Source organism: Ovis aries, chromosome 10 (genome assembly GCF_016772045.2).
Source record: "Ovis aries strain OAR_USU_Benz2616 breed Rambouillet chromosome 10, ARS-UI_Ramb_v3.0, whole genome shotgun sequence".
Classification (NCBI taxonomy): Eukaryota; Metazoa; Chordata; class Mammalia; order Artiodactyla; family Bovidae; genus Ovis; species Ovis aries.
Genome location: NC_056063.1, coordinates 69,139,566 through 69,154,153, shown reverse-complemented (window position 1 = coordinate 69,154,153; position 14,588 = coordinate 69,139,566). Strand labels below are relative to the sequence as shown.

Genomic DNA, 14,588 nt, shown 5'->3' with positions numbered 1-14,588 from the left:
ACATATATAGCCTCTCCTTTGTGGATTTCCTTCCCATGTAGGTCACCACAGAGCTTTGAGTAGAATTTCCAGTGCCATACATGAAGTTCTCAGTAGTTATCTATTTTATACATAACATCAATAGTGTTTTAATGTTGTCTTTAACAATCCACTAACTTTGCCCTATTTATATTTCTTGTTTGTACAACACAATCCTTTTTTCTACCTCATAGTCCTCTTATTTCCTGAAATTGGAATTGCTAAGACTGTCAATGGGCTAATGGTAGTGTTTGATTTTTGTCTGCATTTCTGGGACCTATTTAACTTGAAATCTGTTGAATTCCATCTAAAGAATCATCAAATATTTTCTCTTGGCATGCCCCAAACCAGACATCTTGTGTTGTAGCTTGAACTTGAAAACATGACAGTGAAAACTATCACATTACTAAAATCAGATGTCAATTATTAAAAACAAGTGCTTTCTGCTATAATTGTCAAATTAAACCATTTATCTATAAGAAACAGTGAAATTGAAGTGTAAATTGAAAGCAAAATGTAAAATCGCCAATACAAAGGCAATTCTGTAGAAACTTTCAATCATTTTGATGTGCTTGGCTTGCTCCTGGTAAACTAAATCCTTCTGTGCCTGGTTCTCATAGAAACTGGAGAGCAGGATAAGGCAGAAGAGGTATTTCAGTGAACTTCCCATTATAAATGGAACATCTTGTATCCTAAAGAATGTTGTACTTGCAAAAATTGGTATGCTTTGTTGCAGGCCATTGGTGGTGTCATATTATACTGCACCATGAATTCCAACTTGAAACTCTAGAATATCATATTTATGGGAAATGGAGTAAGTACAATTACAAATTGTATAGAAGTTGAGTATTTGGGAACTGGAAGAGATGGATGAACAGAAGTTGGCGCTGGGGACCCAGGAAATACCTATGCATACCTTAGAAGGACTCCTTGTCTATAACACCAAGGACTTTTAGGTTCACGTGCTTTGCCGGCTTTGATCCATGGGAAAGTCTGCTTGAGACTTTCAGAATGGAAACTGCAGTGCCATGAATCCCCTGAGTTGCTGCCTCAAGATGAGCAATAGTAAGTGTTCAGAGGTTGGGAAATGCCTCCTTCCCCATGTGTTTGCTGAATTGCCCCCTACATTAAACCACCCTTAAAACATTAACCCTATCGTGCCACAGAGCGATATTTTCACATATGAAGTTTTCAGAATGAAACCACTCTCCAAAAGTAGGAAATCGATAACAAATGCTGCTCATGAAAGGCTTCTGGGTACCAGCCAACTGTTTTCTTTCTTTCTTTTATTTTTTTCTCAATGAGTAGTTAGCACTGCTTATGGATTCTTCCAGCATTAGAGAGAGAACACAGCATATGATAAATGTCCACGAGAAACGAGAAATGTTGAATCAATAACTAAAGAAAGAAGGCAGAGGTTTGGGAGGGGTTAGATTTCAACTGATAGAAAATAAAGTAATTCTGTTTTTTTTTTTTTAATCTTTCTTGGTGCTTTTAAGAATGCACAAGGGCAAACGTAAGTTCTGTAGCTAACAGTGAGATCAGATTCTACAATAATTGCCTTGACTTTTGTTCTTCAGTTTTAGAGCTGTGTTTCTGGCCTGTGTTATTGAATAGGCTCTTGTCTTCTACAAAGCAGAGATGAAGAAGCCTTGGAAGTTTGCTGCTAGCTACAGTTCCTGAAATAATTTTCTATGTTTAGGGTCTAGAGGTTTTTGAGACATGGGATTTATATACATCAGCCAGAGTCATATTTACTATAGAATTCTTTAAAACTAAAAAAAGTATCAGATTTATATTATAGGATTTCATGCTTAAGAAAATCTCTGAAAGATAAGCATCTTACACAAATGCTTGAAATAGTTCCTTGTGTGTATTCTATATTCTTCTGAAATGCAACATCTCACAGTCCATATATTTTATAAAAAGTGAACCCAAGTTTATTTATATGAAATGATACATGTTTATCTAGCAACATTTTCCCCAGATAGCAAGTTGCAAATACACTAAATACCTTGAGGATGAAATGACCCTTGCAGGTGCTACGAAAGTCATCTGTGTCCCCAGGTGGCCATTTATAATCTGACACATATCCTTTGACTGACCTAACACACCTTCCTTGCACCTGGCTTTAATTTACAACTTGATAGCAGCTGTCACAGCGAAAGAAGCAGGCTCATTACCTGATTTGTTTCTGCCATCCCTGCACTCATCCAGGGATCTGCACTTTTTAAATGACTGAATTAGTCATACTTCCCTTACACGAGTAGACCTACAAAGTAACACAGGACAGCCTCTGACTGCTTTCCCTTCCATGGCTCTGCCTACTTGTTTCCATTCACTCCATTCAATGGACGTGTACTGAGCCCTGTTCATAGCAGGCAGGGCTTTACTGGCTTGACTCCCTTGCTTAAATCAGAGCAAGGTCCATAGTAGACATGTGCTGGATTTATGAATGAATCAGAGGATGAATGAAGAGTATCCACTGCATTGTCTCTTGGCCTAGCACAGATGTGGTATTTACCTTAGGTTTCACGTTTGATGTCACGCCAGTTTTCTGTCTTGAGACTTGGCTGGTTTGAAAGGAGGAAGAAGCCCAGAGAGTTTGATATCATTGGTTTGTCTGATCTATGAGTGCAAGTCCTAAAGGCCTAAATTAAATACAAATTGCTCTTTTGTCTCTTTCTCTCATTGGAGGTTATCAGTAGATCAGGGAACTCAACCGTTTCTGGACAAAAATGAATACACGTCTTCCAAATCTTATCAGTTCAAGTCCATGTCAGTGGTGGTGAGAGTGGGTCATAAACCATGTCAAAAATTAACCAAATAAGTATTTAAGAACCACTGATAGATCATGCTACACCTATTGAAATTGTCACAGACATTTGCTAATACTTGGAGCCTGTAAGGTAACAATTGTACGCATTATGGCTGCTCAACATCAATTGTGTTTGACCAATGATAATTCAATACTTAGTGACAGAATGAGTACTTTATTCTATACTTATCAATCTAGGGCTTCTCTGACCCCCTAGATGAAGTTAAGTCCTCCTGAGTAATAGACACTTAGAATCCTGAGCCTCTGTTTTTTTAACACCTCATCACAGTTGATTATAATTAATTTAACTGCATTTTGCCTGAGGGCAAAAAAGTATGTTTCTAGCTTACTCAATATAATGAGTTGAATTAGTATGTTAAGATTATAAGCATCTTACAAACTAGAATAACCTAAAAAGTTAAGCTCCAGTGTTGGGAAAAAAACATGGTAAGGTCTCACTTCTACATGGAACTATACAGAGAATTTCACCTTCTATTTATAGTAATAAGCCTCCTGCAACATTTCAGTGTTAAAAAAAAAGTACAGAACAACATGGAATCCCGTCTTTAGTCTCATCAACATGTGCCTCCCCTTACCTACAAAACTTTTATTTTTCCTAATTCTCACGATCTATTCTATTCTCCAGTTATAGAAGGTACCAGATGTTTGGGGGAGGCTGTTCCACACATCCTAGATTTTAAAATAGAAGCAAGATCTATTGTAGCTGTATAATGTAACTACAGCCTTAACTTCTGTGCTCACCAGCTAGGTGTAATCTGCAATGCGGTTGGTCATCAGTGGAACTGTTCTTATCTGTGGAATGCTGGTATCCATGCCAAACACTCAAAAGAACCACAGGATATTACCGAAATGGCACGTTCTGTCCACAATCCATTTCCCTCTAGGAAATTTTAATTTACATAAACACTTTTCAAGAAAACCCTTTTGCATTTAGACAACTGTTAAAAACCAGGCTAGAATAAGCTGAGTATGAATATACAGCAACACCTGGGGTAAGTGCCTAAAAGAGACTGTCAATATCCTCAAATTATTCTCCTACTGCAGGTTTCAAAGAGGGAACCAGCTAAAAGCCACTCACATCCTTCTGCTCCTGGGAGTGGTGGGAAGGGGGGCAGGGGGCTTGGATGCAGCAAGTGGGAGATACAGGTTGAAGCCTGCCTGGGCTTTTGTACTGGGGAATCCCTCATGCTTCTAGGCAGCAGCGGGCACCTCCAGAGAGAGGCAAACCCAGGCTTTCAAGTACCCTACAATGGGGCTGGCAGCATCTTCTTCAAAGCTGCCAGCAACTTAAAAACAAACAAACAAACAAAAAAAACCCCAAAAAACCTCTTTATCTAAAAAAGGAAAAAAAGAGTTTTTTTTTTTAAATTATAGTTAATTAATAAGAATCTTTAGAGCTGGGTCTCCCCTACTTTAACAGAGCTAAAATTTCTAAAGAATTATGAAAATATACCACAAATAGAACTCCTGATTTTTTCCCTAGGATTTAAAAAAACAACAACTGCAGAGCTTCAGAAGTGAATGTGAATACCACTGGGGTTTTTACTTGAACACTTAAAACATTTCACTTTCTCAGCAAAGTGTCTTTCTTTTGACATGATGCAGACACCAACTGAATTCTAAATCGTTATAAATCACTTTCAATTAATTCGAGGCATTGTAAAGATTATGAGAATGTGCCACCAATTCAGTCCTCGTTGTGACTGCTGGTTGATTGCGTGCCACTGTTAACCGTTTAGATGAGCACGTAATAAAAAAACAACTGATAAAATGTATAAACCAGGACATCAATGTGGCAGACAGAGACAGCACGTGCACTTGACAGCAGTGGGAATGAAGGGTTTGATGACGAGACACTGGAAGTCTAGAGTGATGGGATGCAGGTGCTAAGCAGAGAGAGGGCTATTATATATAATTTTTGTTGAATTACTGATTTGCTCACTGATCTTTGCTGCTGCATTCGTGAACACTGTAACACTGCCATCTTGGATGTATCTGTGTGGAAAATGGACTTGGCACCTTTGACTAATTCATGTAATAAGCTGGTGAACTCACACCTCACATCCAGACAAGTATTAGCAAGAACATAATTTGCCCTATAAGTCTATGTAGCTGGTCAATTCTCAATGCCGCAGGTAAGAAAATTGAAAGAATTTTCTTAGCGATCTCTAGTACTAATAAAAAATGATACAGGGGAGCAAGGGCTATGAAATATATTAATGCAGGCCCAACCACCAGCTTCCCTTCAAACATATGGTAAGACACCACAGGTAACCCCATCATAGGTTAAGTTCAAATTTTAGTTTTTTAATCAAATGATTTTCCAGGCATTCCATTTCACATCAAATTGACACCTAGGAAAACCAGCTGATTGAAGCATAAGGATTTGTTTCATGTTAAAACAGCCAACAACACTGAGAAAAAAAGCCAAGCAACAAGTCACTGTTGCTCTTCCAAGTTAACAAGCCCATATTCTAATTTTTGATCATGTCCTGCTCTATTTAACAAAATCCACATGCCTACATTCACAGTAAATGCAAGCTGACCAAAACAGTTTGACTGCGTTATGCATTATGGCAATTTTAACCCAACAGTATGAATAATTTTTATGATTCGAAAGTAATGATGCTATGAGACTTATCTGCTTTTTTAACAGGTAAATCCTTTTAGATTTCTTTGTGAGTACTTTAATGTAGTAACCTTAAGCTTTCTTTATTTATAGTTTGCATTTAACTTACAGATTTGTTTTACTTTTCCCACTCAATGATTTATACAGTTGTTTCAGTTTAGGCTTTACATATGTAAGTGATAATATGATTATACCAATATACTACATTTGAGTTATTTTTTCTTTTGAATTGAGTAGGCTAATGAAGGATGCAAGTGTTTTTAAATTAGTATTATTTAGGTAGAATGTCTTTGCCAAAATTCATCTAAACTTATATTTTAGAAGTTCAGGCTTACATGTCTAAAAAATTCATACTCCTCTCTAAAATCTTAGCAAAGGACAAAAATCTTAGCAAAGAATCACATCTTTTTGAGTTAGAAAGGTACCTAAGTGACTAACTTTTTAAAAAACCCCTCATTTCTCAAATGAAGTAACTCAAGATTATACAAATAGATTTTGTCCTCCCACTGAAGAGAAAGAGTAGAATACATCAATTTATTCTCTCTGTAATGATTTCTGAGATCTTTGTTAGATTACTTCCATTTGGATCTACCCACTCTAAAATCTTTCTAAAACTTTACAACCATTTTCTTTGGCCTTCATAAGCAAAATAGTGTGTTAGCTAATGAGTTTTTCTGCCAAGACTGACTGCATATTTTTGCTAAGGTTTCTTTGCATTCTGATACACCTTTTTCTTTTCCTACCCAAATCTGAGATGTCAGAAGACTTTACTCAAGCCTTCTAGTTTAGAGGGTTGCATAAACGATGAAGTCCCTCTGAGGCTGAGGAATGCCACTGTTATTGGCCCCACTCTGCTTGTCACAATGCAACGCCAGTAAATGCAGTTGAAAACTACTTTTATTTGAAGGCCATTTGACAGAGGGGGAGAAAACACATTTACTCTTTCAAGGCCTGCGTATTTTCCTGGGAGAAGCCTGCCTATGAAATTTGTCCTTTTATCCTTGGATAGCAATTTGGGAAATATCTTTTGGCAGTGCAGTCTCCTGAGTGGTTTCTGCATCTTCAGACCACAGCAGTGATTCACAGACCTACTCTGTATCTCCCTACCTCCCTCCCACTTCCTTTTTAAAGATGGGAAGGCTGTTTCATGCTGCTGTGCCGAAAACATTCTTCTCTGGAGGCTGAGGAAGAAAATCTGCATATTTCAGCAAAAATATTGAGCTATTTTCACCATCGATGTTTAAGGAAGGAAGTGTTTACTAATATCTGTGATTATACTGAGACCCTACAAATAAGAAACAGACAGGACTGTGGGCTTTTTATTACAACAAGATTCTTTTCTAATGTGTCCCTTACTCACAGGCGCTCCCAGAAATTCAACAAGATTACGTCTATCTTCATCAGACAGATCAGCTACTGCACTACAGCTGGATCATACTATCTTCAGCAGGACTGTCCGTCACAATAGAACAAGAAGTCTTATTTTTCAGGATTAAAAAAATGAAGAAAAATGCACAATAACATTTATGATTTTCTAAACATTCTGTGTGTGTGTGTGTTTTAATCCTCCTAGTCTCTACAAGTCATCACTACTTTGGACCCGCCCATCAGGCATCCGTGGTGATGCTCCTTACCTATAAACAGGTTCCACTCGGTGTCGAGATCGGCTTGATTTGCCAGGCAGCCTTTCATGACGTTGAGGCAGTAGTTATTGCATGGTCTCACCGTGGGGAGTCCTCGGCAATAAGCGCAGTATAGCATCTTCATGAGGGCACGGATGCAGCCTGGGGTCGGGCTGACCTAAAGATTTATTGAAAAAAAAAATCAGAAATAAGAAGGATGGAAGGGAACAAAGAAGAAGTGATTCATTTTCTCTTTGAAAATGAAAAACAAAACAAAACAGAGAAATGGCTCTGATAAACCTTCAACCTGGGCAGCAGGCTAAAGGAGCCATTAGAATCTCAGTCCTTTGCAGTACTTAATCTTGAAGTCAGTCAATTCCTCTTTAATATTTCTGTTCAGCATAAGAATAATCATTTTTCTTGAATTGTCCTTGCCAACATTTTGATATCTATGTCATTGCAATTTAGCCCTAAAACCTAGACACTGTTTCAATGAAACAGAACATGCAATGAGATAATGCATGTGAAAGCAATTTCCAAAGTTAACAGCCCCATAAAAATGAAGGTATTATTAAAGTTTAATGTGACACCTTTGGAAAATTTTCCAACTGGTTATTTGACCCTGTTTCTAAAGGAGGTTGGCAGATACACTTCCTTTGTACATAACTTTTTAAAAACGATCAATATCAACTTGTCTGGGATTTCTGAGATCCAGGCCTGTTGAGAAGCACTGGAACTGCCAAGACATCATCTTCAGGCATCTGAAGCTTTGCAGTTCTGGGAACTTTGGAAGATGGATCCAGGGTTGAATATGAAGAGAAATCCTTGCAGCGATTCAGAGGAGCTACTAATCCACCTATAATGAAGTGCTATTTGCCTTGAATACGATAAGCAGTGAATGGTTCTAAGTTAATCAATTCTAAACCAATCAGGTCTTTTTTAGACTCGCTGAAAATTCCAATTTGACTTTTAAGAGGACAGAATATTTAAAATGGAATGGACCAAAACCAGGAAAAAATTACAAAAAGCCTTTTTTCATGGCTGGATACAAACATTGTTAGTCACTAAGTCATGTCCAACTCTTTGCAGTCCTATGGAACTATAGCCCGCCAGGCTCCTCTGTCCATGGGATTTCCCAGGCAAGAATACTGGAGTGAATTGCCATTTCCTTCTCCAGGGAATCTGCCTGACCCAGGGATCCAACCTGTGTCTCCTGCATTGCAAGCTGATTCTTTACCATTGAGCCACTGGGAAAGCCAGATACAAACATCTGTGACGTATTTTTTGGACATTTCATATAACATTGATGTTTTAATCAAGAACCTGTTTCTGTTCTTGTGGTCTTGCTCTGAAGACAAGTCTAATCTGTATTGTTTGGATCTCCTGGAGAATTAGAGTCTTATTGGATAGACCTGGGCCCCCAGGTGACAATTACACGCCCAGAGACTTCAGATACTGACAAAGCATGACGCCAATGTAAAGATAGTGCAGTAAAAGGTATTTCCATATAAATGGATATTTTCCACTACTATAGCTTACCTCCATCATTTTATCCTTTGCCTGGAAACCATATTTGAGGTTTCTAATGCAAGATTTTGGTTACTGTAACATTTTATTAATTTTATGGTGTACACTGTAAAAAATTAATAGACAGAAACCTCAATTAAATAGAGTTGGGAGTCCAGAAGGGGGAGCTCTCACACCTGCAACGATAGCAGAGACAAGGACCCAGCCAATGAAAAGCCAAGGACTCTGTTTACTAGAACAGAGCTCCCAGCTTCCTTTTCTCCTCCAAAAAGTGCCCTCCTTCGTTTTCTGAATTGAGTTCTCTCCTGATCCTGAATAAACCCATCTGTGCTGGAGAAATATTTGACAGTCTATTTGATTCAGACCAAGAAAACTGACAAAGTTCCTAAGTTATTATTTCAAGAAATGAAGCCATCTATTATCTATCTATCATCTACCTATCTATGCACCAAAAGCTCCTGTAATCCTTTTAATTTTTTTTGTATTTTCTTTCCAAAATTTTATGAAAATTTTCTTCACTGATTTTTTTTCACACATCTCTCTTTCTCATCCATCCATTAATCCACCTTATTTTTAATGCATTTTATAGTTAGGATTATCCTTTTGATTTTTAATTTTCCTGATAATTTAATATTGGCTTTAATAAAACAGAATTAACCTGATCAATGTTAGAAGGTTAGCACTTTAAGTAGTCCAAATCAAATAAGCACAGTAGAATATAATTGGCCTTTTTTTGTTAAAAAAAAAAAAAAGGAGAATGGTTTAGTATCCACTAATGCTAAGATTTATTTTCCAACAGCAAAACCAACAGAAAATGAGAACAAAATAGAGGAGTCTGGTGACTTTTCTTCTGAGCTCATATCAGTACCACCATATCTACCTCTCCAGATAGGATTGCTGTTGGTCAGTCGATAAGTCCTGTTAGACTCTTTGTGATCCCATGGACCGCAGCATGCCAGGCTTCCTGGGTTCGATCCCTGGGTTGGGAAGATCCCCTGGAAAAGGGAATGGCTAACCACTCCAATATTCTTGCCTGGAGAATCCCATGGACAGAGGAGCCTGAAGGGATACCATCCATGGGAGTCGCAAAGAATCGGACATGACTGAGCAGTTAAGTTTCACTTTTTGAGATAGGATATTTTGTTGAAAATGCTAAATTTTATCCACAATTGGGCAGAATTAAAAAAAAATACTTTATCCACATGTATCCCACATCATTCACAGAAAATAGAAAAATTCTGTATGTGAAATTCCAAATTCTTATACATTTTACTTATTTGGTATGGTTACAGTCCTACAAACCATTGTTCATAGCACTTTCATTTTCATAGCCTTGCAACTACCCTCCTGACATGATGATGCCTTTCTCCAGAGACCTACCCTATTTTCACCCAAGGTGGCTAAGCTATTTCTTCCTTTGACTCTGCTGAATGTTTGATTTCCATGTCATTGGTGTTATATAATGCTTTGCCCTTTCTCACTAAGTGTGCCAGTATAAAGCTTAGTTATTAGTCGCTCAGTAGTGTCTAACTCCTTGAACCCCATGGACAAGTCCACCAGGCTCCTCTGTCCATGGAAGTCTCCAGGCAAGAATACTGAAGTGGGTAGCCACTCCCTTCTCCAGGGGATCTTTCTGACCTAGGGACTGAACCCAGGTCTCCAGCATTGTGTCAATAGTGGAGATGAAAATTTGACATCTTTGTAGGGTATGGACTCTTTCTCATCACTATAACCTGTACCACTCTGCATAACATGAACATCATTATAAGGTATTACGATTTAGGTACTCAGTAACTGCTTTTCCAATTGAACTCTCTATTGTGGTTCTCAACTCCCTGGCCACATTGATATTCGAAGAAAAAGGGAACAAGATAGTTTGATACATCTTAGCATTCAATTGTTGCTTTTAACTCCATTTTCAAAGGTTATTGATTGTATTAATTCCAAAGTTTTGTGGCATTTGTGTGTATGTGTGTGGGTATTGGAACTAGGGCAATTTTCTCAGTCTGACATTTCAGAAGAGTCTCCAACTCAGAGTAGCAACCAACAGAGAAAATTGAATACCTTTAATAACCTAAAAGAACAATGTTGTTCAAGTTAAATGTGGCTTTCTCAGTACTCTAGGAAATGACATCCTTTCTGGTCAAATAAAGGGCATTCGAAGAAAAAAACAAAGTGTGGAGGACAGAGCTGAAACTTTTATGTTCACAGGCCATATTTTTTGAAGTGACAGAACTGCGTACTTGAATTAGAATTTTTGAAAAATGAATCACTTCAAACTGAAGACTTTCAGAAGTAAGCCTTTGAAAAGAGGTTGTTTCAAATGCCAATTGCATTCAAATACCAATAGGCTATGCCTATTTTTTAAATGTATAATACTATTTTATAATTGTGCTATTATTCTTAAAATTTTTTTAAATTTCAAAATCAATATAGACTTATAAGAAGTTGCAAAACAAGTAGAGTCCTGGGTACCCTTCACTCACCTTCCTTCAATGGAAACATCTCATAAAACCATATCAAAGCCTCATAGACATTTCCAGGCTCCTCTGTCCATAGAGATTCTCCAGGCAAGAATATTGGAGTGGGTTGTCACGCCCTCCTCCAGGGGATCGTCTCAACCAAGGGATCGAACCCAGGTCTCCTGCATTGCAGGTCGATACTTTATTTCTGAGCTATCAGGAAAGCCCAACATTGATACATTGCTGCTAATGGATTTATAGAACTTATTCAGTTTTCATGATTTTTTAAGCTTGCAGTCTTTGCATATGTGTGCATGTTTATACTTCTGTGCAATGTAATCCTATGTATGGATTAGTGTAACCATACCACAGTCAACATACAGAACTTTTCCATCACCACAAAAGCACTCTGTTGTGCTCCTGACCCACCCCTTGTCCCTATCACCAAGCAACCACTAGTGTAGTTTTCATCTTTAGATTTTACCATTGTAGGAATCAACTAGTATATAACATTTTAAGCTTCATTTTTTTTTTAACTGAGCATGCCCTTGAGGTCCATCCAAGTTGTTGCATGTATTCATTCCTTTTTATTTGATGAGTAGTATTCCATTGTTAGATGGGGAAACAGTGGAAACAGTGGCAGACTTTATTTTTGGGGGTTCCAAAATCATTGCAGATGGTGATTGCAGCCATGAAATTAAAAGATGCTTACTCCTTGGAAGAAAAGTTATGACCAACCTAGATAGCATATTCAAAAGCAGAGACATTACTTTGCCAACCAAGGTCCCTCTAGTCAAGGCTATGGTTTTTCCTGTGGTCATGTATGGATGTGAGAGTTGGACTGTGAAGAAGGCTGAGCGCTGAAGAATTGATGCTTTTGAACTGTGGTGTTGGAGAATACTCTTGAGAGTCCCTTGGACTGCAAGGAGATCCAACCAGTCCATTCTGAAGGAGATCAGCCCTGGAATTTCTTTGGAAGGAATGATGCTGAAGCTGAAACTCCAGTACTTTGGCCACCTCATGCGAAGAGTTGACTCATTGGAAAAGACTCTGATGCTGGGAGGGATTGGGGGCAGGAGGAGAAGGGGACGATTGAGGATGAGATGGCTGGATGGCATCACTGACTCGATGGACGTGAGTCTGAGTGAACTCCGGGAGTTGGTGATGGACAGGGAGGCCTGGCGTGCTGTGATTCATGGGGTTGCAGAGAGTTGGACACGACTGAGCGACTGAACTGAAATGAACTGAATGTGAACTTTGACTATTTTTAAAAATGTATCGATAACTTCCTAGATATTCAAAGCAGACTGGGAAATAAATTTAGGTAAAGGAATAAATTTAGATGTTTATAAAAGTGATTTCCGATTTCCACTTGGCAAAATACAATAATGTTTTTAAGTGAAGAAAAAGGAAGTTCATGGTAACCCATTCTTTTTTATAATTATTGGTATTTTCACCTTACATGTTGTCCTTCACCACTAGCATCACTTTGTCACAAATTTACAATACTGGGGTGGGGGAGGGGTAGAGAATAGCCCATGGTTCTTACTCTGTTATCCTACTCGTGGAAAGATAGACACAACATTGTGAGTAAACCAAATGAGATTTCAGTATGAAATCCTTGCATCTTGGGTGTAGTCCTCCTGTTAACATCTTTTGATGTGGTTTATATATAATGAAATGATTTAGAGTTGACTAGTTTTGAATAGTAATAGTACAATTTGAAGTGTAACATTACAATTTATAACAAGGATTCCTTGTAAAATTACTGAAAAAATAAGTAACATTAAACAATTGATGTCTTAGTTTATAAGCTTGTAGTTTTTGATGTTGTTTACATTTTGTTTAAAATTTTTTTATGTGGACCATTTTTAAAGTAGTTATTGAATTTGTTACAGCATTTCCTCTGTATTACGCTTTGGCATTTTCAGATATGGCATGTAGGACCTTAACTCCATCACCGGTGATTGAACCTACCCCTGCTGCATTGGAAGGCAAAGTAAAATCTTAACCACTGGACCACCAAGGCAGTCACCCTATGTTTCTTTTTAAAAAAGAATACAAAACAAGTCCTTAATAAATCTGTATTGGGATGTAGACTAAGTCTTATCTACCTGGCTAGCTATATGTGTCAGGATGTTGTAGCAAGTAATTCTTACATTTTCTAAACGTGACTTGAGGCATACCATACCCTTAGTCATATATTAACAAATGGGTCTTTAATATACTTGAGATTTCTGTATCTGGGGCAACATTCATGCATTGGTGCTCACAATCAGCAATTCCTAACAGTAGCCAACGTAAAACAAGATTTTCTCTTAAAGTAGTTTTGAAAATCAAGAAAACATGTGAAAGTGATAAATCTTTACTTGAACACATAACCTCTCAAGTACTTGTTTCTATGGAAATCATACAGCCACAATAATCAAATAAACATGGATGTCAGAATATAGACAGATGGGGCTCTCAAAAGTTGAACAAGTTAATGTAAAGGAATGATTTAACTAGAATAAATTAAAATGCTTTTGAACAACAGTAGATGCTATCCTTCGCAGTTGATAACCAATTGATTAAATAATGAGATTTTTTTACTCATCATCTTAATATATTATGAGATATTTTAAGTGTCTTCTGAAGGACTTCCCTGGTGGCTCAGACAGTAAAGCATCTGTCTACAATGCGGGAGACCTGGGTGCAATCCCTGGGTTGGGAAGATCCCCTGGAGAAGGAAATGGCAATCCACTCCAGTACTATTGCCTGGAAAATGCCATGGACAGAGGAGCCTGGTAGGCTACAGTCCATGGGGTTGCAAAGAGTCGGACATGACTGAGTGACTTCACTTTCACTTTCTGAAGGCCTCAAGAATGATTAAATCACATTCAAATTAGTTTTCATGTTAAGTAAGTTTAATTATAATGCTTTTAACGATCAGCAACCTATAAACTGGCTTTGTAGTAACTTCATGAGAATTTAAATTTGCTTCTTCTTTGTTCACTCATGCAACTTTCATTAATTCAACTTTTATGGTGATGAGTGTGAAGAACTAAATAGTATCTTGATGAAGGTGGAAGAGAAGAGTGGAAAAGCTGGCTTAAAACTCAACTTTCAAAAAGCTAAGATCATAGCATCCAGTCCCATAACTTCATGGTAAGTAGATGGGGAAAAAAGTAGAAACAGTGACAGATTTTATTTTCTTGGGTTCCAAAATCACTGAAGACTGTGATGAAATTAAAATATACTTGCTCCTTGGAGCAAACATAGACAGTGTATTATATAGCAGAGACATCACTTTTCTGACAAAGGTCCTTATAATCAAAGCTATGGTTTTTCCAGGAGTCATGTACAGATGTGAGTTGGCCCATAAAGAGGGCTAGCAGTGAAAAATGGATGCTTTCAAACAGTGGTTCTGGAGAAAACTCTCGAGAGATCCTTGGACTGCAAGGAGATCAAACCAGTCAATCCTAAAGGAAATCAACTCTGAATATTCATTG

The 14,588-nt window shown here is 37.8% G+C and overlaps 1 protein-coding gene across 1 annotated transcript in view; it reads right to left on the bottom strand.

Annotated features, from left to right (window-relative positions):
- Positions 1 to 14,588, bottom strand: part of GPC6 (glypican 6) — a 1,226,659-nt gene that overhangs the window by 373,448 nt on the left and 838,623 nt on the right. The window contains exon 4 of the mRNA XM_004012201.5: positions 7,121 to 7,286. Within this exon, the coding sequence (XP_004012250.2) occupies positions 7,121 to 7,286 (166 nt within the window). The remainder of the gene's footprint in view (positions 1 to 7,120; positions 7,287 to 14,588) is intronic.